The sequence below is a fragment of the Artemia franciscana genome, chromosome 4 (genome assembly GCF_032884065.1).
Source record: "Artemia franciscana chromosome 4, ASM3288406v1, whole genome shotgun sequence".
Lineage (NCBI taxonomy): Eukaryota > Metazoa > Arthropoda > Branchiopoda > Anostraca > Artemiidae > Artemia > Artemia franciscana.
This window is the reverse complement of record NC_088866.1, coordinates 49,018,391-49,043,508: the sequence shown is the minus strand read 5'-3', so window position 1 is coordinate 49,043,508 and position 25,118 is coordinate 49,018,391. Positions and strand designations below refer to the sequence as shown.

Here is a 25,118-nt window from a genome sequence, read left to right as displayed (position 1 = left end):
CCACTAATTGTGAACGGGCTCTAGTAAATGGTTCTGAGAATCTCCATAGCCACCAATTCTGAAAGTGTGGCTTATAATACAGAATAGGTGTGGAAATAGCATATGCAACTCATTGAAATAGTCAGAAATTCTTAAGGTCTATATAATCTCCTAGTTTACCTAAGTAAAAGGAATTGGCGGTAATAACTAGTTTGTTTTTTTGTGGCAGCTCTGGTCTCTCTTAAGACCGGGACTAAAATTTGAGCAGTACCCCCTTGCCCGCCAAAATTTTTTCAGTCTAAATTAAAAAAACAAAAAAACATTTAAATCTGACTTTGCACACCTTACATGGGAAAAGGTATGGAAAAAATATGAAAATTTCGGACTCAATTTTCTCATACTTACTACCAATTTTACCCTCTACTTTATTTTAATAAGAGCAAAATTTCAAAATTTACAAAGAGATTGTAAATAATAGATGATTTAATTGAGATTTTGTGCCCCTACATCCTCCCGCTTGGAGCGAGTAACTTCTCTGCACCATCCCCCTAAAACTGCTTCTGAGCTGTTTTTTTTCAAAGGGGTAAATTTGAGCCTTGTTTCAAATGGGCTATTTATTCCTTATGTTTATTTGCGATTATGGATAAAAAACAAAAGTTTTAACAATAATCGTTAGTAGTTAAAATGATTCACGTCACTAGATTCCTTCCTCGAGCCACAGATAACCTAAAACTGCGCCCAGAAGCTGGTGGACTTAATTCCATTCAAATATAATAAAAAGTACATAAATTAAAACTTTTTCTGATTCTGCTCTCTTTCTAAAAGTTTCATAAAATCTAAAATCTCATAAAAAAGCATGATTTTCTATTTTTCTAAATAACTCCCTGATTGTGCTGTTCTTTTTTACTCCGATTTTTCACTGGTAGTTTTGGCTCCGAATTCCAGTGAGTAACAAAAATATCAAATTTAATCCAACGTATCAGGCTAATTCATAACACCAAACAATTGAGTTCCAAGGAAAGTATGTAAAGCTACAGCCCCCATTGTCCGCATATAGTATTTGTTGTTGGGAAATATGCAGGGTTTTTGGGGGGAGGGGTATTTTTAGAGGAAAGGGATTTTAAATAGCGTAGTTCTCGTGGGAGTTTTACACGATGGAGAGGAATGGGATTCCTTGGAATGATTCGAAAAACGGTCGGATATTAAACTTAAAAAATCCAACTGAAATTAAGAAACAACATTAAATCTTAAAATGAGCAGACACTATTCCGAAATGAGGGGGCCTACTCCCTCCTAAACCTTCACAGTTTCTGTTAAAGTTAGACTTTTTGTTACAATACTTAAGAAAGACACGACATAAAACTGAGCGGATGAGTAATTATAAAGAACTTTAATATTTTAGCCTGAGAACAGAGGAATGAAGAAGGGTTAGTCCCTTATACGGACTAATTTCTCCTCATTTTAAGTTTTGATTAAATAAAAAACAAGGTTTTTTCATCCGAGCAAGAAGCAATATTAAAACTTAAAACGAATAAACATTATCACATATATGTTTGGCTAAAGTTTGGCTAACTGTTTCAAATATTTGAGAACGACTCCTAATATAGAAGGACCGTTCAATTAGAATGATTAGCTTTTTAAAAACTTAAAAAACACTTTAGCGTAAAGTGCAAGGCATAGGTCGCTCAGTAACAAGGGAACAATCAATCAGAGATAGGTAATCATATCAGTCAGGATTTAGTTTCTAAATTAATGTTCAAACCAAACAAACATTGTAATTCTCTATCATAAATTCGAAAGTGATTACCAATCAGAAGACTCTGAAGAGGACACTGTTTTTTCAACCTTAATTATTTTCAAACTGATTGGACTGAAATTTTGTCTTGACACATTTCTGGACGTAATGGAATACAGATAAATTTTTGTTTCGAATAGCTTCAGACTAAAATACTTCCGTAAGAAAAAACGTGTAGCTAAACCTCAGTTTTATCGCACCTTGGATGGAGCACAAAGGGAGAGGGCCCAAATCATGCTTTTATCCGTAGTCCAGTGCCCCTCCCCCTGAAAAGATTCCTGAGTACGTGCCTGCTCACAATGAATGGCATTCTGGGAACGGGTAATACCAGCAACAGTACTCTGAAGGATAAACTGAAGGATACCAGCCTCGACTTTGTCCAGCTTAACTGGAGTGGATTTTGGTTTAATAAAATTTTGAGTGTTGGATAAATTTTGAATGTGAGCGGTTCTAGGCTCATCTGATAAGACAAACAAGAACCAAGAGCTCATATGGAACTCATATGCAACTCATATCGGAACCTAAATTTAGACTCGGTGCTAGAATTATATATTTTGCTGTTCTTTGTTTATTGGCAATTATTACAAATATAAACTTGCGTATTTATGTAAATACGCAATATAAGTAAATATGTAATACGCAATACGCAATATTTTATAAATACGTTCATAAAATATAAACTTTGCGTTTTGTAATTATATTACAAATATAAACTCCACGTTTCATCCCGATCTCTCCATTCTAAGTGTTTTCCAAGAATTCTGGTTTCCCTACCAACTCCCCCCAATGTCACCAGATCCTGTTTGGATTTAAAATAAGAGCTCTGAGACGCGAGGTTCTTCTAAATATAACGTTTACTTAAGATCCGATAACCTGTTAATAAGTTAAAAATACCTCATTTTTTCTAATTTTCCCAAATTAACCGTTCTTCCACTCCACTCCCCCGAGATGAGTGAATCAAGGAAGTAACTATTTCTAATTTAACCTGGCCCGGTCCCTGATACACCTATCAACTTTCAGCAATCGCTATTTTGATCAAGTATCTAGTTTCGGATCTTCAAATGTAAAAATTATGGTTGTCCGGGATTTGAATTTGAGACCTCTCGCACCCTAAGCGTCAATCATACCCCTAGACCCGCAAGCCACACTTAAGAAGAAAATCACGTGTTTATTTGGCAAATAAAATTCTCCTCAACTATCTTGTTCGCTCACTCCCCACCCACATATGGTCAAATCAGGGAAGAGACTATTTCTAATTTAATCTGGTCTGTTCTCTGATACGCCTGCCAACTTTCTGCTAACATACGCCTGCATACGCCAACATGCGCCTGCTAGCTTATAGGAAGTGCCCGAGCTAGCAATAACGGGACCGACACACAGACAGACAGAAATTGCGATCGCTATATGTCACTTGGTAAATACCAAGTGCAATGAAAACTTGTCCAAATATGGGATTCATTTCGCAGCTGGATACATTTAGCGTTCAGATTTACTTCTAAACACTTACTCTCGCGTAAGTCAAGACAAGAGGGCCACTAGACCATGCCCCCAACTTCCCTTGAATATTTAACCCAGATCACGCTGACCGTTCCTAACATGCTGCTGATAACCTATTTGGTGGGTATTCTTATCCAAAGGGCTTTTAGATAAAAGTTTCAAGCCAATCAGAAAAGAGTTCTTGAGAAAACGCATCTTTGGGGACCCATAACTAAAACCAGGGCCATAGCTGGGTTTTTCATTCGGGGTAGGGTGGATTTATTGGCGGAGATACAAAGAAACTTTAAAAATGCAAAGATTCACATGTATTTTTTTCTGTTTTTAAGAGCCAGACAAAAAATTTTGCGGAATTTGAGGTTCAAACCCCTAACCACCCCTCTGGATAAGACCTTGCTTGCAGCTTAAGCTCCTTCTAGAGAATGGTTTCCTTGTCCTAGGAACTTATGGGTGTAAAATACATGCGTTCGCCATAAAAGATTTTCCCCCTTTTTTTCTAGGCTCATTTTTAGAAAAAAAATTTGTTCCTTTTCCATTATATTCCAAAACTTTTGAATCTAAGTTTCCGGCTGTTGGGAAATATTTGGTGTATTTTGCCCTTTATGGGCCTATAATTTAGGGGAGCTTATATTTTAGTTGATTTTTTCTCCCTGCATTCGGATCTCCTTAGCCCAAAAATTTGATGATGGGAATTTAAAACAATTGGACGATCAACTCTTTTTTAGCCCCCCTTATTAATGGTTAAGGTCACAAACAATTATTTTGCATCAGGTTCCTCTTTGGTCTAGTGCATACGGCTTTGGATTCTAAAATAATCACACATTAAAAAAGAAAAATTTAAAAAATTTAAAATTTCATTTAAAAAAGAAAAGACACCTTTGTGTCCAGCAAGATATGTGTCCTAGGGATCCTATGTATCCTAGGGATCTGAAGAAGCTTCAAGCCAACGTGATACCCACCTCCTTCTACACACCTCCTTGAAACACACCTCCTTTTCCAATACAAAATTAATTTGTAAACGATTGGCAATTGATAAAGTTTACGACCCACATGCCTAAGGCTGTAGGGGGTCTTGGCAACCCCAGAAGCATAGTCATTGCATCTTCCAACTATTTTAGACAAGTTGGGTCTTGACTCTTAACAAGGGCACTAGAACTTTCATTTCTAAATTGAACTAGCTCCCTCCTCTATACAACAACCAGTTTGATAAGAAGTGGCCTGGGTTAAAATAAATATATCAGGCACGGAAGGCTCTATTTGAAGAGAATGCTATACTATCACCTCTTAAATTGGAGTGCTCTGAACATCGAATATACTTAATACAGCGGTAATCTCACTTCAATTATTATAAATCTTTTAAGTCTTCACTTGAAGGAATCAGCATATAGCTTTAATTAGATTGTTTTGTGGGGATGATTTTAAATAGAATATTCATGCCAAGCAAAGGGGCTTTTACAGTGATTGTATCTAGTTTTGTCTATTTTTTAGATCAATCCTCCAAGGAATAAATTTTAGAAAAATCCAAAATTCAATTATACTTATTGTGTTGCGAGAGCAACACTTTGGTTTTGTCGTGTTTTTTTTCCTTGCACGCCGATTTCAGCTTATTCCTATAAGTAAGGGACTAACCTCTGCGGTTTTACAGAAAGTGTGGACCTTAGGCCGGATTGATGAATATCACTTTGCATTTTGGAAAACTTCGTAGAACTCTTGCCTGGGGCCAAAAATCAACTGTTTCTATCCATTTCTCTTTGTGACTTCAGTTGAGTTTATCATTCGGTTTTTTGCACTTGGGATTGCGGTAGAGAAATGGTGTCAGATGTGCCTCTTGAGCTTTAAAAGTTTTCTCATTGCTAAAGAAATTAGTGTTTATTCTTTGCCCCTTTCTAAGTGATGACGCTAGAAACTTCGGCTTCGGCGAAAAAGTCAACTTTTTAACTAAGACAGATAGATTTTTTTCGATGGCATTCGATATCTCTTGATGAGCTGATCAAAGTATATGTCATTCATTTTTTGGTAGAAAAATTCCTTCATGAGATATATCAGTTTCAAAGTTTAAAGGGGCTGACAACTTCAGTAGTAAGGTACACATTGAAACCAAAAAAAGGCCGATACCAATTGTGAGACATATAAGCAATAGTCGACTGTTAGCTCATAATCATCTTTGAGAATGAGCGGTTCGCAACTTTGCCAGTTGGTGTACCTATTATTTGTTCCCGGTGTATTTGATGGTAAGACCAATTTGGTTCCAGTGGTAAGACATGTACGGGACTTGTAAATAATAACCAGCAGTTAGGCTACAATCATCATAAGCGATGAGGGCTTTGCAACTTGTGCTAGTTGCAATGAGGGGTTTGCAACTTTTTAGAGTTTGTGTACCTAGTATTTATTTTAAGATCCTTACAGATTAACAATCTCAGCGTTTAATTAAAGCGAGGAAACAAAACCAAAGTGTTGCTCTCACATCACTTTACTCGGCGAAGCCAAACAAAGCTTGCCGCAACACCTCACGTTGCCCATGCAACGTATATTTAGTTGTATTTATCATACACAAGCAGTTATGGTTTAAAAGCAAGTCATAGAAGCCAGTTATACAAACAGGTAGTGGTTTTTTGAACTAAAGGTAGACGTAGTCTCTGCACGAAGTTTTACCAGCGAGATTTGCAGGTAGCCAATAAAGTATGCACCTCACCCCTCAGAAACAAATATGGGTAAATTTTCTCACGAGTGTGATAGCTACGAAATAGACACACATCTATAATCGGAATTTCACCTTGATTCCAAATATAATATTCAGTTCTAAAATCTACTTCAACACCTCCCTCTACTAATTAAAGATATTACAGTTAGTCATTAGGGAGAAGGAAAGTAAATTTGCGGTACAAATGAATGTTATATTTGGATTCAGAATAAAATTATGATTCTGAATATATGTCTATTTCTTAGCTATCTCATTAGTGAGTTAATCAGAAAATTATCCTAAACTTTCTTAAATTTATCTTTCTTTCCTATTATATTTCATCAAAAAAAATATGCTTTATCCTGAAAGACTAAAAAGAGTAGACCGAAAACGTTAATACAACATTGTTTCAAATCGCTTTATTATTCAAATGCACTTAAAAGTAAAATCAATCTATGCATTATTGGCTGGAAAGATTTATTTTATAAGAATAAAAATGAAAGCTAGAGACTGTTATAGCATATTATAACTATTCATGGACAATTTTCTGTATCATGGCTGCCCCACACTCCCTCCTTTTCATTACAGGTATCAGAGCTCAATCAAGAATGATGAAATGCCGCTAGTCCTCGCAATTACCTTGCTTATACTTCTTATTTATTATGCCTTCTCTTGAACCCTCAAGAAATTATTTTCTAGGATTACTTCTGCTGGGAGGACATTCCATTTGGTGACGGATTGTCGGGTGAAACTCTCAGGGGTGTATCAAGGTAGTCTTGCCAAGCTATACATTTGATAGTTGATTGGGATTTTTTTGTCTGGAGCGAGTTTTGATACCTCCTCCGATGGAAGGGTATTTATAAGAACCAACGTTAACGCCACGTCAAAACAATGTCGTGTCAACTGCAGGAGTTTGACACCAGAATTGCTATAAATCATTGCTCGAACTGCTCGGTTTTGGAAACTCTGAAGAGCCAATTTCGCTAATAAGAGCACCAGTAGCTTTACAAGACTTCGGGAATATTCACGCTGCAAAATATTTTCAAGACAGACAGATGAAAGCCACGGTGGGCTTAGAGATACATCTCTTTAGGACAATATTGAATATCGTATCATTTCCTGAAACTTTGGTGGAATACAACTGACAGAATGTTAAAAAAAATTTACGACTGGCTATATTTACACTTGTGATGTTATAGTCTATTCGTTGTTGAAAGGAGGAGGGGAGACTCCTAAGTAATCAAGTAGAAATACCTTTTCAAAAGCTTCTGCATAATTATCCACTTTTTCATGGCTAGAATGCAGTCAGCACTTCAAAAAGACGTAATGGTATTGAGCAACGTTTAGATGAGGGTAGGGCTTCTTCGACAATCCACCACCATTGCTTTGCAGCGGCATGTTTTAGGTTTTCTTCAAACTATCTTTTTTAGTCAGCTCTAGCTTGGCGTTCGGCTTTAACAGGTTTGTCCAAAGCTCTAATAAATGCATCATGATCTTCACCTGGTTTTGGCCCTTCTTTGTATCCCTAGTTGCCTTTCTAAAAATGATATTGCACCGTAGCTTGTCTTGAGAACAAACTTGAATAGTCTTCGCCAGGATAAGTTAATCAATAGCTTCTGTAGTCATTTTTCTGTATAGTTACACTGCTTTAGTTGGGTCTTCTTTGTATATTTACTTCATGGTTTTGCTGATTCTACGAGGGGAGATATTTTCAAATTTTCCTGAGCTAAGACTGCCACACAGTCGCTTGCAACGGGATAGCTTTTGGCAATGAGAGAAATCTAATGATCAGTTAAGAAAAGATCTAGCTGGGATGAAAATTGAGGGCCAATGTAAGTGTCGAATTCAACAAGTTAGTCTACGCCGTAAGTAAGGCTTACATCTAGCAGAGCTATGCCTTCCACATATGTTGTATGGCTTTTGAGCCAGTGATAAGGATGAATGTTGAAGTATCATTGGATGATCATCGTTGATTTTGGAAACTTTTCCTTCAGAAATTCTAATGATTTTCACCTTTGGTGGGTTATACAAAACACCAATAGCAAAACATTTATTTGTATGTTTACCTTCACCCAAAGGACCACTTTGTCAAGGAATTTGAAGTGGCACAAACGATATTGTTTCTTAGGTAAACAGAAACTTCACTTCCACTGTAAAGTGAGCTTGTTTTGTTTTCTCGATCCAGTCTTAGCACAGTGTATCAAGGAATATTGATCTCACTGTAATTGACACTAGTGTTTCGATTGATCTCGGATACATGCACAACTGAAGAAGAGACCTCATTCGTCACATGCTGAAGTTGGTCTAACTTCAATAAGAGAAAACATATATTGCAGTGGACCACAGTAAAATTATTCGAAAGAGAAGTTTTGGGGATTGGTTTTTGGGGTATTTGGTCGTCATCATGAAAGAAGTCCAATCCGAGGCAATTTTTGGTTTGAAAACTGGAAAATTACCAGCTCATTGGGTAATTCAATTAGTTGGCTCATTGGTTAGATCATCGGCTTGGCTCATTGGTAGCCCAAACAGGGGACAGAAGAACTCTATATATAAACTTTACGTCATAGGATAAGGAGCAGACACATACCTTATACTTAACCTCAGCAAGGGCGCTGGTGACCCCAAAAATGGGATGAGTCGAAGCCTTATAAAACCTACCCCAAGGTTCTCTAGTACATCCAAAACCGGGGTAAGACCTACTTGAATACAGATAAACGTAGATAAAATCCAATAGTTATAAAGATCCTGAATAAAGGCATTTGATACGAGGGCAGTCATATCGGAGAGGTCAGAGAATTCAAATATCTCGCTTGCACAGTGACCCAGGATAGGAAACGTGACATCGAAGTCATGATGAGCATAACCCATGCTGGCACAGCATCTAAAGCTCTATGGACAGGGACGCCAACCCCTGAGAGCGGTTTTCAATTTTAACGGGCAAATTATTTTTCTTTTCAGTGCATTTTGAGATTTTATCATTTCTCTTGATATATTCAAGGCTTAATTTGGAAAGATCTCAATTTTTGGAATCAACTATCTTTGGAATTTCATCATAGAATCAATCTTTTGACATCTGGATCCCACCTACGCATTTTTTTTTCCAGCAGTATCACGTTTCATTGTCATCAGTAGCTTTGTTTTACTAAATGTTTGTTGATAAGAGGAACTTAATCGCAAAAAATTAATTAGTAAACAAAGAAATTTGGAGAATTAATGAACTGTAAATATATAGGCTCTATGATAGTCCCGGAACCAATATAATTAGGTACACAATAGCGTGCTAAACCATGGAACTACGGCGGTTAACTTCAATAAATTTGACAATAATCACTTAAGTGACAGATGATTTGTTTTATTCCAATGTTTTAAGAGCATGCAAGTAGCTTTTTCACAGCGTATTTTTGGAAAATTATTTCAAGCTCTTGAAACATGAAAACTCAATGAAAAAAGTTGGCTTAGCAATGCCATCAAGGAGAAAATTAGGGGAATTAGCGACTCCACGAATTTTATGAGTTTATATTAAAACTTTCCAATGTACTGGAAAGATAAAATGAAGGTGGATAAGAAAGAAGTATTAATAGAAGAAAACACCATCTTGAATCGATGATTTAATCCTATTGAATCGGTGATCCTAGAGGGTCGGAAGAGGGCTCATTTGCTCGGAAATAAAAACCTCTAGTGCCATTTTTAAGTGAACACAAATATTGGAGGGCAACCAGCCACCTTCTCACTCCTCTTTTTTCCCTAAGTCATATACCTATGTCTTTGATGATGACTTGACCCCCACGATCCCTGGGGAAGTGCTGAAATCTATGAACTTTGTCTATTGTTTACATATGGCATTGGTTAGTGGGAAGTATACGGATATTTTCGGGTGAGGGGTAGGGGTATTTTTGCTGTTTAGGGGATTAAGTGGGAGGATTTTCATGGGGGAAGGGATTTTTCCATAAAGAAGCAGCCAGATTCCCCGATACTGTTTAAAAACAATCTGAAATTAAATAAAAAAGGAAGTTTTTTGAAAATAAGGAGCAACATTAAAACTTAAAGTGAATGGAAATTATTACCTGTAATAGGGGTTGCAACCTCCTCAATATCTGGCTCTTTACACAAAAATTTTTGGAACTAATTTAAGATTATTATTCTAATATTTATTCTCAAATACGAACAGAAAGTCAAACTTTAGCGTAAAGAGCAAGGTATTGATGAGGGGGCAATCCCCTCATAGTCCCCTCATTTCAAGTTTTATTGTTCCTGCTTACTTTCAGCTGAAAATACTTATGTTACTTTAATTTCTTATCGTTTTCAAATAATCCCTGAAAATTCAGCTCCTTGTCCATGGAAAATTCCCCCCTCTAAACGATCTGAAAAGGTCACAACTGTGAAGAAAAATTTGTATTTTTCCCATGTTGGTTGCATTGAACCTTTGTTGACATACTGCTGGTACTATATATATATATATATATATATATATATATATATATATATATATATATATATATATATATATATATATATATATATATATATATATATATATACTAGCTGTTGGGGTGGCGCTTCGCGCCACCCCAACACCTAGTTGGTGGGGGCGCTTCGCGCCCCCCCCAAGCCCCCCCGCGCGCGTAAGTCGTTACGCGCCATAATAGTTACGCGCCATTGTAGTTGTGTCCCTATGTCCCACCTGTGAATATAGATAGATATATATATATATGGTTTTAACTACGTAAAACTTGCGAATATACAACATTCTTTGCTGTCCCATTGTCTTTGCATATAAATAGATTGTCAGGTTTACCGACTCTTGAACATGCAACATATAATGGTCCATGGGAAAACAATCTGTATTCAGATCTATACCTCATGATTCTAATGATTGCCCTTGAGCTTTGTTGATGGTGATTGCTAATCGACCATTCCCTGTCCCGGTGTCCCGGTCGTCATTTACATCCCCCTGTTTCCTCCGGTGTCCCCGTTGTAGTTGTGTCCCTGTGTCCCGGTCGTCATTTATATTCCCTGTGTCCCGGTCGTCATTTGTATCCCGGTGTCCCGGTCTGTATATACATTCGTTTTTTAGTTTTGTTTTTCTCCTTTATTTTTTTCCTTTTTTTTTCTTTTTTAGCTTATTTAGATTTTTAGATTTTTTAGTTTTTTTATTAGTTTTTAGTTTTTTTTCTTTTTAGTTTTTTTGTCCCGGTCGTCATTTATATCCCCCTGTTTCCCCCGGTGTCCCCGTTGTAGTTGTGTCCCTGTGTCCCGGTCGTCATTTATATTCCCTGTGTCCCGGTCGTCATTTGTATCCCGGTGTACCGGTCTGTATATACATTCGTTTTTTAGTTTTGTTTTTCTCCTTTATTTTTTTCCTTTTTTTTTCTTTTTTAGTTTATTTAGATTTTTAGATTTTTTAGTTTTTTTATTAGTTTTTATTTTTTTTTTCTTTTTAGTTTTTTTGTAGTTTTTACCTTCTTTTTAGTTTTGTTAATTTTTTTTTTACTTATGTCCTGGTCGTCATTTATACTCCCTATGTCCCGGTGCTTTGTTGATTGCTAATCGAACATTCCTTTTGTCCTGGTCGCTTTCTCTTTGAGTGTCGTCATTTATTTTTTTCTTTTTTAGTTCTTTTAGTTTTTACCTTTTTTAGTTTTTTTTAGTTTTTTAGATGAAAATTTTTTTTAGTTTTTTCCTTTTTTTCTTTTTAGTTTTTATTGGTTTTTACCTTTATGTTAGCTTATTTTTCAGTTTTTTCCTTTTTTTTTAGTTTTTTTTTATTTTTTATTTTTTTTAGTTTTTTACCTTTTTTTAGTTTTTTTAGTTTTTTTAGTTTTTTTAGTTTTTTAGCTTTTTTACTTTTTTTATTAGTTTTTAGTTTTTTTGTAGTTTTTGCCTTTTTTTAGTTTTTTCAGTTTTTTTTTTAGTTTTTTATTGGTTTTTACCTTTATTTTAGCTTATTTTTCAGTTTTTTCCTTTTTTTTAGTTTTTTTTAGTTTTTAGTTTTTTTAGTTTTTTACCTTTTTTTAGTTTTTTTAGTTTTTTTAGTTTTTTAGCTTTTTTATTTTTTTTATTAGTTTTTAGTTTTTTTTGTAGTTTTTGCCTTTTTTTTAGTTTTTTTAGTTTTTTAGCTTTTTTATTAGTTTTTAGTTTTTTTTGTAGTTTTTGCCTTTTTTTTAGTTTGACAACTTATTTTTATATATATAGATAGTTTTTTTTTTTTTACTTATGTCCTGGTCGTCATTTATACTCCCTGTGTCCCGGTGCTTTGTTGATTGCTAATCGAACATTCCTTTTGTCCTGGTCGCTTTCTCTTTGAGTGTCGTCATTTATTAGTTTTTTCCTTTTTTTCTTTTTAGTTTTTTATTGGTTTTTACCTTTATTTTAGCTTATTTTTCAGTTTTTTCCTTTTTTTTAGTTTTTTTTTATTTTTATTTTTTTTAGTTTTTTACCTTTTTTTAGTTTTTTTAGTTTTTTTAGTTTTTTAGCTTTTTTACTTTTTTTATTAGTTTTTAGTTTTTTTTTGTAGTTTTTGCCTTTTTTTAGTTTTTTCAGTTTTTTTTTTAGTTTTTTATTGGTTTTTACCTTTATAGTTTTTTTAGTTTTTTAGCTTTTTTATTTTTTTTATTAGTTTTTAGTTTTTTTTGTAGTTTTTGCCTTTTTTTAGTTTTTTCAGTTTTGACGTCACCAGATCCAGTTTTTCAGGTGACGTCACCTGACACATCCATCCATCCATCCACAGACAACTTATTTTTATATATATAGAAGATATATATAAATATATATAGTACCGGGAGCACGGCAGCTTTGTTACCGGGCACCAGTACTCGGCAGTTCGCAGGCCTATATATATGATATCAAATTGCCGCTTGACCTCTAACCACAGACAATTTGAGGTTTTTAATGGTTATAACCACTTGTTAAAATATATACAAATATTTGGCAATTAGCAGTTGTTTACTCTTTGCGTCATTTCATATAAACTTCTTCATACATGAAAATCTTCAGTTTTTTTTACATAAGTGTGACAAATGTCATGACGTCATTACGATTTTTTCCACATGATATCATTTACAAAAACCAAAATTAAAGCTTTTAGCAGAGTTTCTCAAGCTTCTGACCTAGATCGTTCTAGATTGTTTTTCAGGTCAGAATATAAGGATGCCATTTTTTTCCGAAAAAATTCTGGAGCTGTTTTCGAGAAAAAATACATACATATACAATGGTTCATTCCTCATAAAGATAGTATTATAAGTGAGGAATAATTGTGTATCTATTTATTTATGTATTTATTTATTTATATCTTTTCTAAAACGGCACCATATTTTTTCGGGAACATTGACATCCCGGGATATTCGGGCTTAAAAAACGATCTAGATATGTCAGAAGTTTAAGATAAATCGTTAAGAGCTTTAATTTTAGAAAAAAAAATAGGTAAGTGACGTCATGTTATATAAATCAGTATTGTAATTACGTTGTCACACCTGTCAATTTTCATTTAATAGTCCATGAAAACAAAGGAAATATAATGGCTTGAAAATCAGGAAAAGTGACTGCAGCCACGATATTCTGCATACATATTTTCTTTTTTCTTTCCCTCAGATAACGGGACACTGGAACATCGTAGAGAGCTGTTTAATGGCATATTTTAGCGAAACTCCACTTTTTAAAAGAGTAAAAAAATTTAGCGTAAAGAGCGGGGTGTTTAGGAGGGAACAGCCCCTTCCATATAGCTTACGGAGTAATTTCTGTTCGTCGTAAGTTTTAACATCGCTTCTTACTTTTGAATAAAAAAGACTTGTTTTTTATCTAATTTCTGAACATCTTGAAGTAATGCATGTCTCGATTTTGGCTCTCCGCACATGAAGAATTAAACGAAATTTGCATATATTTTTCTTTTGCCATTTGGCTTTCTCATAGTCTTGATCGCACGATTTTGAGAAAAAAGGAGTGGGGGAGGAGGGTTAGCTGGCCTTTAATTTTTTGGTTACTTAAAAAGGCATCCAGAACTTATAATTTTTCACAAACCTGTTTATTAGTAAAACAATGTACGTAACCTACGAATTAACTTACGCAACGAACTTCTATATTTGTATGTTCTTATTACGCTTATGAGGGGGTTCGCCTCCTCGTCAATGCCCCGCTCTTTAAACTAAAGGTTAAATTGTATCCCAATCCCTTAAAAATGACCCCTCAATCACAAAGGCTGTAGAATAAATATTTGAAACAACTAAAAATTCTTAAAGTGTGTTAATTAGCGTAAAGAACGAGATATTAGGAGGAGATGAACTCCTCATATGCGTAAAATTTCTGTTCGTTTTAAGTCTTAATGCTGCTCCTTACTTTCAGTTGAAAAAACTTTTTCATATTTATTTTTTCATTGTTTTTCTAAAAATGCTAGAAAATCCTTCGCCCCTTCATGGAAATTCTCTTCCCCCATGACAAATTACTCCATGGAAAGTTCTCCTCTCCTAACCCCCTCCCCCAACCAAAAATCTACCTGAAAACGTCTGTACACTTCCCAATAACCATCACTATATGTAAACACTGGTCAAAGATTGTATCTTGCAGCCCCTCCCACGGGGACTGTGGTGGAGTAAGTCACCCCCAAACACATAGTTAATCGGTTATTCAACTATGCTGAATAAAATGGCTACCTCAGAATTTGGTCTGGTGATTTTGGGAAAGAAACGAGCGTGGGAGCGGGCCAAGATGCCCTCCAATTTTTTGGTTACTTAAAAAAAGGCTCTCTTTCCGTTAGAATGATTCTAACGGAAAGAGAGTTTCTCTTTTTCTCTTTCCGTTCCGTCCAATTTCCGTTAGAATGAGCACTTTCGCAATATTCTAGGACCACTGGGTCGATATGATCATCCATGGTAAAAAAAAAAACAACAAATAAATACGCATTCGCGATCTGTCTTCTGGCAAAAAACATAAAATTCCACATTTTTGTAGATAAGAGCTTGAAACCTCTATAGTAGGGTTCTCTGATACAGTGAATCTGATGGTGTGAATTTCGTTAAGATTCTATGACTTATGGGGGATGTTCCCCCTATTTTATAAAACAAGGCAAATTTTCTCAGGCTCGTAGCTTAGGATAGATAAGAAAAAACTTGATGAAACTTATATAACAAAAAACAGCATTAAAATGCAATTATTTTGATTAACTATTCGCATCGAAATTCCGTTTTTTTAGAGTTTCGGTTTGACCAAGGAAATGTTTGACAAGGGATTGCAACAATTCAAAAATATTAAAAAGAAAACAAAAAGCTTGAAGCTCAGCAAAAACGGTTGTTAGAAATTGGACTAGCTTCAATAATCGAATATTTTTGAACAGACATCGGTATGAAAAGACATTAAATTGCGTAAAGAGTAAAAACTGGTAATTGCAAAAAAAATTATATATTTAACAAGGGATTACAACAATGCAAAAAACTTAAGAAAAAATCCAAAAGTTTGAACCTTAGTAGAAATCGTTGTTAGAAATTGCACTTGCTTTAATAATGAAACATCTTTGAAAAGACTGCTATGTGAAAAAAGAGTAAATTGTCCACGTTTAGAAGACAAGCGACAATAAGAATCCATGTAATAGAAGCCTACCGCGTGCCGAGTGCCGTGGCATAAGGACACACACGCACATACACACACACACACACACACACACACACACACACCCACACACACACATACACACACACACACATCATTTAATTTAATTAGATGATTTTAAACAATGAGATGACTGAAAGTAACGTTAAATACAGCTTTATAGAGCTTTTTTGCAAATGTAAAAGAAAAAAATATACAGATCGCAGATATAATCCATAAGCAAATTGATAGCTCTGAGCTTTCAATTTTCCAAGAATGTTAGAAAAAAAAATTGTTCTGGATAATCCTAAGGAGCAAGTTAAAAAAAAAATAATAATAATAGAAAAAATCGTTATACAGCTACGTCAAATAAGTGAAAATAATCCTTGCCTTCCAAGCCGTCTTCAGCTTAAAAATCAGATTTCTTTTTGCAATGAAATAAATTGGCGTGAAGCAATTAATGCCCAATGAATTTCTCTCATGTAATCATCTAAGGGAAAACTTTTTCAAAGGATTTTACTGATAGACCCTGAGAGGCATGTGAAAGCAAATTAGTCCTATTGAAATTCCAGAAAATGTTATATTCTCTCAAAGAAGAAATAAAATATTATACTTGGGTATATTCATACTGTTCACAGTAATGAGCGGTAAGTAGGCGGTAAGTAAAGCAAGATACATATATATTTGTAATCAAACAGGTCTAATTTTTGTGCTGATTCCATTTATGAACGAATCAAAAGTTAAAAAAAAAAAAATACAAAAAGCTAGTAGCATTGGAAAATTTGTGCAATTTTTGAAAAAAAGGAAAGAGCTCCAATAAGGTGGGCCATCTTGATTAAATAAAACCATTATATTTTATCGGTTTTAGAAACCTCGATGAAAGATCTTATCCCACCCTCTTAAATAATTACAGGTTCTTTAATTCGATTAAATAAAAAAACAAGTTTTTTAAACTGAAAGTAAGGAGCGACATTAAAACTTAAAACGAAAAGAAATTATTTCGTATATGAAAAGGATGGCTCCCTCCTCAACGCCCCGCTCTTTACGCTAAAGTTTGACTCTTTCTCTCAACACTACTCTTTAAAACAGTAAAAAACCTTAGCGTTAAAAGCGGGGCGTTGAGAAGGGAGCAAACCCTTTCATATACGAAGTAATTTGTGATCATTTTAAGTTTTAATTTCGCTCCTTACTTTCAGTTAAAAAAAACTTGTTTTTTTTTATTTAATTTCTGAACGTTTTTGAATTAATGCATGTTTTGGATTTTGGCTCTCCGCAGATGAATAATTAAAGCAAAATCTGCATATTTATTTTGTAGGCTAAATGGCTTTCTCATAGTTTTGATCGAATGATTTTGAGAAAAAAGGAGTGGGGAAGGAGGCATATTTGCCCTCCTATTTTTGGTTACTTAAAAAGGTAACTAGAACTTTTAACTTTTTACGAACATTTTTATTAGTAAAAGATATACGTAGCTTACGACTTAGCTTACGTAACGAACTTCTGTATTCGTATGTTTTTATCCCGTATATGAGGGAGTTCACCCCCTCGTCAGTGCCTCGCTCTTTACACTAAAGCTTGAACTTTGTCCCAATTCCTTAAGAATAACCCCTGAATCATAAAGGCCGTAGAATAAATAGTTGAAATTACTAAAAATCATTTTACTAAAATTACTTTTTTAAAATTACTAAAAATTACTAAGAAAAGAGCAAGGTATTAGGAGGATGTGAACTCCTCATATGCGTAATAATTTCTGTTCGTTTTAAGTTTTGATGCTGCTCCTTACTTTCAGTTAAGAAAGTTTTTTCATATTTATTTTTTTATTGTTTTTTTTAATAACGATAGAAAATCCTGCGCTCCGTTAATGGAAATATTCTTCCCCCATGACAAATTCCTCCATGGAAAGTTCCACCAACATATCTCCCTCTTCACAATCCCTCCTTCCCAACCCAAAAATCCCCCGAAAACATCTGTACACTTCCCAGTACCCATTACTATTTGTAAGCACTGGTCAAAGTTTGTAACTTGTAGCCCCTACCACGGGAACTGTGGAGGAGTAAGTCGTCTTTAAAGACATAGGTATAAGGTTTTTCGACTATGCTGAATAAAAGTCATAAAATTATTTTTAAAATTCATATTGCCCATCCATCTTCGGAATGACAGTAAGAATCAAAGTAAGTGTCTTACAAAACCCAGTATTAGGTCACATAAACTTTGGTCGCTATGAAAATTTACTTGTTCCAGAATCTTGAAGCAGAAATTAGAGCTTAGTATGTAAGAAATACACAGTTTGTTTTTTCAAGCCGTTCTGTAAAGTAATTGTTTTTTCAAACTGTAAGTAAAGAGTAAATTTAGTCAATGTCAACCAAAACTTTAAGAAGAGAAGTTTAATAACAGTATATGCATACAAATTTCGGCTTTTATGTCAATTCCTAGTTCTTTCCAATACATATGGCTGTTACCTGAACATTTAAATATTTCTTGTTCAGATAAATCTTCAAGACAACAAATTTCCTCATAAAGGACTTGCCTTTTTTCAAAAATATTAAGCCATTCGCTATCCATTCAAAAAGACTTTTAATAACATCTCACTACGAGTAACCTCCAAAGACACATTCAATCAGGTGAGTGGTAATCACGGAACTAAATCGGATTTCTCCTGTGAACAACTTGTCTTCCAAAGATCTACTTCTGCGCTTCGTTAGAATAAGGAACATGAGGGTAATGAAAAGTCTTTTTTTTGCGTATGTAGATTTAGTAAAAGAAAAAAAAATATGATTGTAAGTGCCTGTGTCAAATTAAGTGCGTGTGGTGCATTTGAGTGTATATATATATATTCTCCTCTCTCTTCCTCTTTATTTTTTCTTTCATTTGTTCGATCTTTCTGCACCTCTCTCTGTTCCCCCTCTCTCTATTCCTGACTTTCTTTTCTCTCTCTCTCTCTTTCTCTTTCTCTCTCTTTCTTTATCTCTCTCTCTCTCTCTCTCTCTCTCTCTCTCTCTCTCTCTCTCTCTCTCTCTCTTTCTTTCTTTTTTTTCTTTCTACGAACAAAAACGCTAAATATTAAAAAAGATTTAATAAAGGCAAACAAAATAAGGCTATTTTTCAGCCAGTGAATAAAACGACAAAACCCGTATTTTGGTTAAAGATAAGCCAAAGATGTTTAATTCGTTTTTTTGTTCGTTTGTCCACTGGCGCTTTCTTTATTCCTCTTTTCTTTTTTTGTCGTATATCATGGACAGTCTGTGTAGTTTTTTAACACGTTCACTTTCTTTCTCTCTTTTTTCCTTTTATTTTTGCTTGTTTGTGGAAATTTGTCCTTCTTCCTATTACATCTCTTTCTCAAATTTCAGTTTTATTCTGGATCTCAGAGTAATATCTTAATTCTTTATATTATTCCTTATCATTCTAACTTCAAAGAAATTGAAGGCTCCCCTAAGAAGATATGGCAAGTTATTAAAAGCATAGTTGGTTGCCTCCAAGACGCTAAGTCTTACGTTATTAAAGAAGGAAAAGATAGTCTTTTGGTGGATCCTGCAAAAGTTTATGAAGTGTTTTGTAAATATTTTTCAATTATATGGTCAAACCTATCATCAAATTTTCAGTTATCAGAGGATACAAATTTTGAGAGGTTTTTTTCCAGCAGGTATTGATGTTTCACTTCATTTAAGGCCAATGAATTGTACTGAGGTTGATAATATTATTCGTAGTATGAAGTCAAGTTCAGCTGGAGGTGATAATTTAATTTATAGGTAATAAAATACATGCTACCAACAATTTCGGAAGATATGGTTTGATTGATTAACTCTTGCTTTAATGCTCGCATATTTTCTGATTTTTTTAAGATGCCAGATGCGATTCCATTATCTAAGAGGCGAGAAGACTAGTGTGTCAAATTATAGACCCGCTTCAGTTTTTGCCCCTATTAAGCTGTATAATCGAAAAGTTAATTAATGACAGACGTTATTCACATCTTGAAAAATCTAGCATATTACACCCTAATCAGTTTGGTTTAGGAAAGAAATGAATGCGGAACAGGCAATACCATATTTAACTAGTTTCAGAGACTAGGGGGGAGTTTACGTAGGAAGCTCTTTCCATGGAGGAATTTTTCATGGGGAATGGAATTTTCCATGAAGGGAATGCCAGATTTTCCAGCATTATTTAAAAAACGACCAGAAATCAAATAAAAAACGCTTTTCCAACTGAAAGTAGGGAACAACATTTAAAACCAACCAAAATTATTACGTATATGAGGGGGTCAATACTTCGCTCTTTAAGCTAAAGTTTTTTTAGTACTTTCGTAAGAGCTGCTAATTTAAAAGTTGCAAAGGTATGGAAGATTTCTCAACGTGATAGTTAGTTTCCTTTTTGGTCGTTTATAAAGAATAAAAACATCGGGCTCCATTTCTCAACTATTGCTAATTAGATGCGGTTTACATCAAGGGTCTATTCTATGCCCTTTGTTATATTTAATTCTTTATTATTATTATTTTTGAAGGTCACTGTGAATAAGACTTCAGAATTAACTAATAACGAGATTGATCATTCACTCCCAATGCTTGCTGATGACACAGCTCCAATTGTGTGTGCAAAAACGACTGAATTTTTGGTTACCTCATTGTCTAAAACTATTCAGAAGATATATTCTTACATTTCTATTAATTATATTAAGTCACATTTTGTAGTTTTTGAACGGTCTGGAAATTGCTACCTATAGATATCTTCAATTTAAGCTGAGGGTCTTGCAATATGGAGGACTTCAAGTGTTATATACCTCAGTATTATTGTTGATGAATCACTCTCACTTAAAAATCATATTGTGATAGTTTCTAATATATTAGAAAAAAATATTGGCATAATTCGTAAATTTAAATTTTGTTCCCCGAAGGAAATACTCCGTAGGTTATATTTTAGTTTATTTTACCCCTATATTTGTTTTTCAATATGGTTGGGAACTGTCTCCTAAATCCTTCGTCCAGTCCCAGTTTAATTCAAGCCCTTCTGAATCGTGTCGTGAGGCTTATGCTAGGTTGAAAATAATCTCAACGGCTGAGTACATACTGGTGTTTGTATTTACAATTGCGTCAGAGGTAAGTCCGCTTTTCTCAATGTGTTCACGCAAGTTAATGAAGTTCATTCCCATGGCACAAGGTCAATGAACAAAATCTGTGTGAATAATTTGGTTACGTCTAGGTCAGGGTTGTCTCTTATTTTTAGAGAGGTGATGATATGGAATTCGTTAAGTGAAAATACTAAAAACAGTAATTTTAGTGAATTTAAAAGGCTATTGAGGAATGAATTGGCTCCTAAATTATTAAAGAATTAAGGAAGGTGTTGAGTGTGGAGTGTTAAGTGAGCGGTAGCAGGGTATATAATGTTGAAGCTGTGTTATTTTTCGTTTGCTTGGTTATCCCTCCTGCATATCATGCTGTGGTATTTGGAGGAATGTGTTTATATTAAGTTTTTTTGTCAATAATTGTTACTAAATAAATAAATATGGAAAGCGGTATTCAATACCTTCCTACCGCTCTTTTTAGACTCTTTAAGGGAGGGGATACCAACTAAAACTTAGTGTCAGAAAAAAAAAACATTTTCTGAAGTATCTTTAAAATTTTAACATATTCTCAGTTGATATCGATAATACAGTTGGTAAAATAGGGTTTAAATTACAATTATATTTGTTTCATATTTTAAAGTTTTCACTGTATCTAGAGAAAAGAGATGATTGCCGATTATCTTGATATTGGGAGCAGGATATATGCTGCTGCTGTTAGTTTTGCTCTAAACCACCTCCACGGTGAAAAATATTTTTTGTGTTGTTTTTCAGGATTTATTTGCCCTTCCCTCCAGCACATCATGGCCATGCACTTGGAAAAGGTGTGGCAATTAATTTATCTCTCCGTTCAATAAATGACAATGAAATGGATGAAAATTAAAACAAAAAAATTCTTGTCAATGGAAAATTTTCTCCGATTACTCTTAGATCAATTAACAAAACCAACACATAAGTAGGGATTAAAGGAAATTAGAACTTATCGTGAGAGGGTAAAGGATGTAGCTTTAAATAGATTGGATTGGAGGAGGAGCGTGTGCATCTGTCTTGGCCTTGGCTTGGGTTGGCGTTACTGTGAGTTGTTAGTATGAAAAATAGTAGTATATGAAAAAGAGTATTTTCCCTGAAGGTGTGTCTTTGATCTGGAGCTAGTCACTATCTAAATTTAGGAAAATTATATGTCCAAGTTTAAAACCTGAAATCTAATAACGCTACGTCTTTGGAATTTTTTGTTCGACATCTAGCTGCATTTTGGATATATTGTATATGCTAAAAACGGGCCAAGTATCGAGGTTTAATGCCAAACTTTAAGAAAGCAGGCTTTCATAGGGTTTGATAGCTTTAAATCAGAAAGTTATTACATGGTTGAGGAAAGATAGAGGATTTCAAATGAAAATTTAGGGAATTCTTCTATTATAAGAAATTTGGAAATTCCAAAAATACAATAAATGCTTAACAATTTTGTTCGGAGCAACAGTACTGTTTTTGCAGGTTTTTTTTTTGGGGATCAGCGGTTTGTAGCTCGAAGTGGTAAGAGATGTTTTTTTCTGGGTATGACAATCGTGAAACAGGGCCAAAAAAGCTCCCGTGAAGTTTGTAATATTCACAGAAGTTTCCAAGAAAAACCTTTTTTTCTCACGTTGTACATATTGTACATTGAAAGTAAACCCTTTCAAAACAATTATATTTCGTATTCCCGTAGAAAAATAAACTACCTCTCTGAGAAGCGAGGTAGTTATACATATTATATGCTATAATATATGCTAAAACGGGCCAAGTATGGAGGTTTAATGCCAAACTTTAAGAAAGCAGGCTTTCATAGGGTTTGATAGCTTTAAATCAGAAAGTTATTACAAGGTTGAGGAAAGATAGAGGATTTCAAATGAAAATTTAGGGAATTCTTCTATTATAAAAAATTTGGAAATTTTTTCCAAATTGTCGTACACATTTGTCGTACAGCCCACTGTTTGAAATAATCTTTGTTTGAATAATCACTGTTTGAATAATCACTGTTGATTATTTGAAATAATCCCTCTCTGAGAAGCGAGGTAATATGTACATATTGTACATTGAAAGTAAACCCTTTCAAAACAATTATATTTCGTATTCCCGTAGAAAAACAAACTACCTCTCTGAGAAGCGAAGAACAAAATTCCCAATTTCTTCTAAATTTCTTTGAAATAATTATGTAAAGTTTGATGTTGAATGCCAAATTCCGATTTTTTGGGTTCTTCTCAGAAGATTTTGATTTGATATTCTTTTATAGGATAATATGAACAGAACTAAAAATGAAGTAAATTTGGTATTATATTCTGAGTTGCATATACGCGCAGAATTTCACATAAGTCACTCTTTTCTTCAAATTATCTTAACAGATTGTTACAACAATAAAAAATTCATAGTATATACATACTATTCAGGGTATATATTTGCACATTAGGAGGGGGTGAAGCTCATTTTCAACGCGCATGAGTGTTTTATTTAGTTTGTGGATGAAATTTTGATTCTAAATGTATGTCTATTACTTATCTATGTCGTTCGTGAAATAATTGGGAAATTTATTACCATTATACTACTACTAGGAACTCATTGAGGCACCAAGCCGTGTGAGACCGATACAGCTTTGCACGCTACTCCTCCATCCACATCTATACAATTTTCATTCTTTACAATCCCACCCAAGAAGCCCAATGCTGGCCCTTTTTTAATTGACAGTACCAGCGACCTTAAAATGGATTCTTTTTGCTTCTCACTTAAAGTAAAGCTAATTTTTAAAATACCAGCGACTAGGGGAAATGCTTCTCTTGATTTTATTTTGACCAATATGCATAATTTTCATAGACCTCCTTCAGCTTTGCTCCCATTAGGTGGGAGTTAAAATCTTTTGATTCTTTCATCCCCCCTCCTCAAATTTTAAGTATTCTTTCTTGATAACTTATGGCACTTATCCCCCTCTTCAAAATTCTAGTCTTCTTTCTTATGGTTTGTGGTTGAATACCAAAGATTGGTCTGATATTTATAGTTTGAAAAATCTTGACGAGATAATGGCTACGTTCTACAAAAAGCTAATTGATGAATATGAAATTTGTTTCCCAGAAAAAAAGATTTAAAAGGTGCTCCAGTGGAAAACCTCTTTATTGACCAAACTGTAAAAACACTAATTAGAACCAAATTGAATCTTTTCAAAATTAGTAAACTGGATGAAGCCAATAAACTAAGAAAAATTCGTAAATTGACGCGATCGTACAACAAAAATAAGGCCGAAGAATTGGTGACCAAAACCAAAACGTTTCCGTTTGGTTTTACATATAAAACCATAATAAACGAAAAACCGTTAAATCCTAGTAGTACACTATCACAGGAGTCTCTCTGAATTCCAGAATATATATATATAAAGAATGGGCTAATCCAATTGATCGGACATTTGGCTAAACTAAAAAGGTTTAACCTTTGGCCACTAGGATGAATATGAAATTTGCTTCCCAGAAAAAAGATTTAAAAGGTGCTCCAGTGAAAAAAAACTTCATTAACCAAATTTTAAAAACAATTGTTTAGCTATCCAATTGGCTAAGCCAATTACCAGCCGAATTCGCCGGAGTCCAAACATGACGATTCCGTCTAACATTAAAAACCTGCAACTATTCACTTACGAAATATGACACCTCCTTACTCTTAAAAGCTACAAATATGCAGGCTATGATTTAACTTTTTTGATCAGGTACAAATACTAAAAAATACCTCAAAAAAGTTGGGAGGTTCTTGGTGTGAAGGTAGAAAACAGACATATGTAATTTAGGTTTTGAATTTTCACATCTTAGTCAAATAAACCGAAAAATTGGTATTCCAAGGTTAAAAGACTGTGTGGCAGGAGCATTGTCCCCTCATCCCCTTCTTGTCTTATTGTTTTCCAGTCTGAGGTAAAAGAAGAATTGAAAAACTAAGAAAAACAAGTGTTTGTCCTTTGGATATTCCGTTTCCTGTTGTTATTGTCTTCGGTGAATTCCTTTCTAAGCATTTGTCTTTCCTGTTTAACAAGATTTAGAGTCTGGGCCAATTCCAGCAATTTGGGAAAAGGGTTTCATAACCCTTTTGAAAAAGAAAAACGGAAAACCTGGTTTTGAAGGTGTTCGTCCTTTTACTCTTACTCCTATTTTCTCGAAACTTTATGAAGAATTCCTTGCAGATCGACAAAAGGGAAAAATTCTACCTCTTACTCACCTGAGGCAATTCGAAAACTAAAAATTCACTTCTACCTCCAGCTACCTCGTTTCTCTTATTGACCACATCGAGAAAATCCTCGTAAAGCCGAATTGGTAGCTAAATTTAATTTCCAGTGACCATCAGAAAGCATTTGACCTTGTTAACCACCATGTTTATTCGAAAAACTTGTCAGCGTGTTCAATACTGATAACTAACTGGGGAATTTGGTTGCATCCTTCTTAACTAATAGAACGCAGGTTGTCAAATACCAGAATCATTATTAAAATCCTCTCCCTGGTCACAATGCCATACCCCAAGGTACTCTCCTAGGTCCCCTTCCTTTTTCA

General features: G+C 34.4%; 1 protein-coding gene across 6 annotated transcripts in view; it reads right to left on the bottom strand.

The window, feature by feature from the left end:
* The window catches only part of LOC136026532 (rap guanine nucleotide exchange factor 4-like), a 788,659-nt gene that overhangs the window by 255,088 nt on the left and 508,453 nt on the right, over positions 1–25,118 (bottom strand). For 2 of the 6 annotated variants that reach the window (XM_065703200.1, XM_065703203.1), the window contains exon 1: positions 18,046–18,172. The exons of 3 other annotated variants lie outside the window; for them this stretch is intronic. In XM_065703200.1, coding sequence (XP_065559272.1) covers positions 18,046–18,080 — 35 coding nt within the window. In that variant the 5' untranslated portion in view covers positions 18,081–18,172. Of the gene's footprint in view, positions 1–17,977; positions 18,001–18,045; positions 18,173–25,118 lie in introns of those variants that run through there. One more of the 6 variants, XM_065703202.1, reaches the window with a different exon arrangement.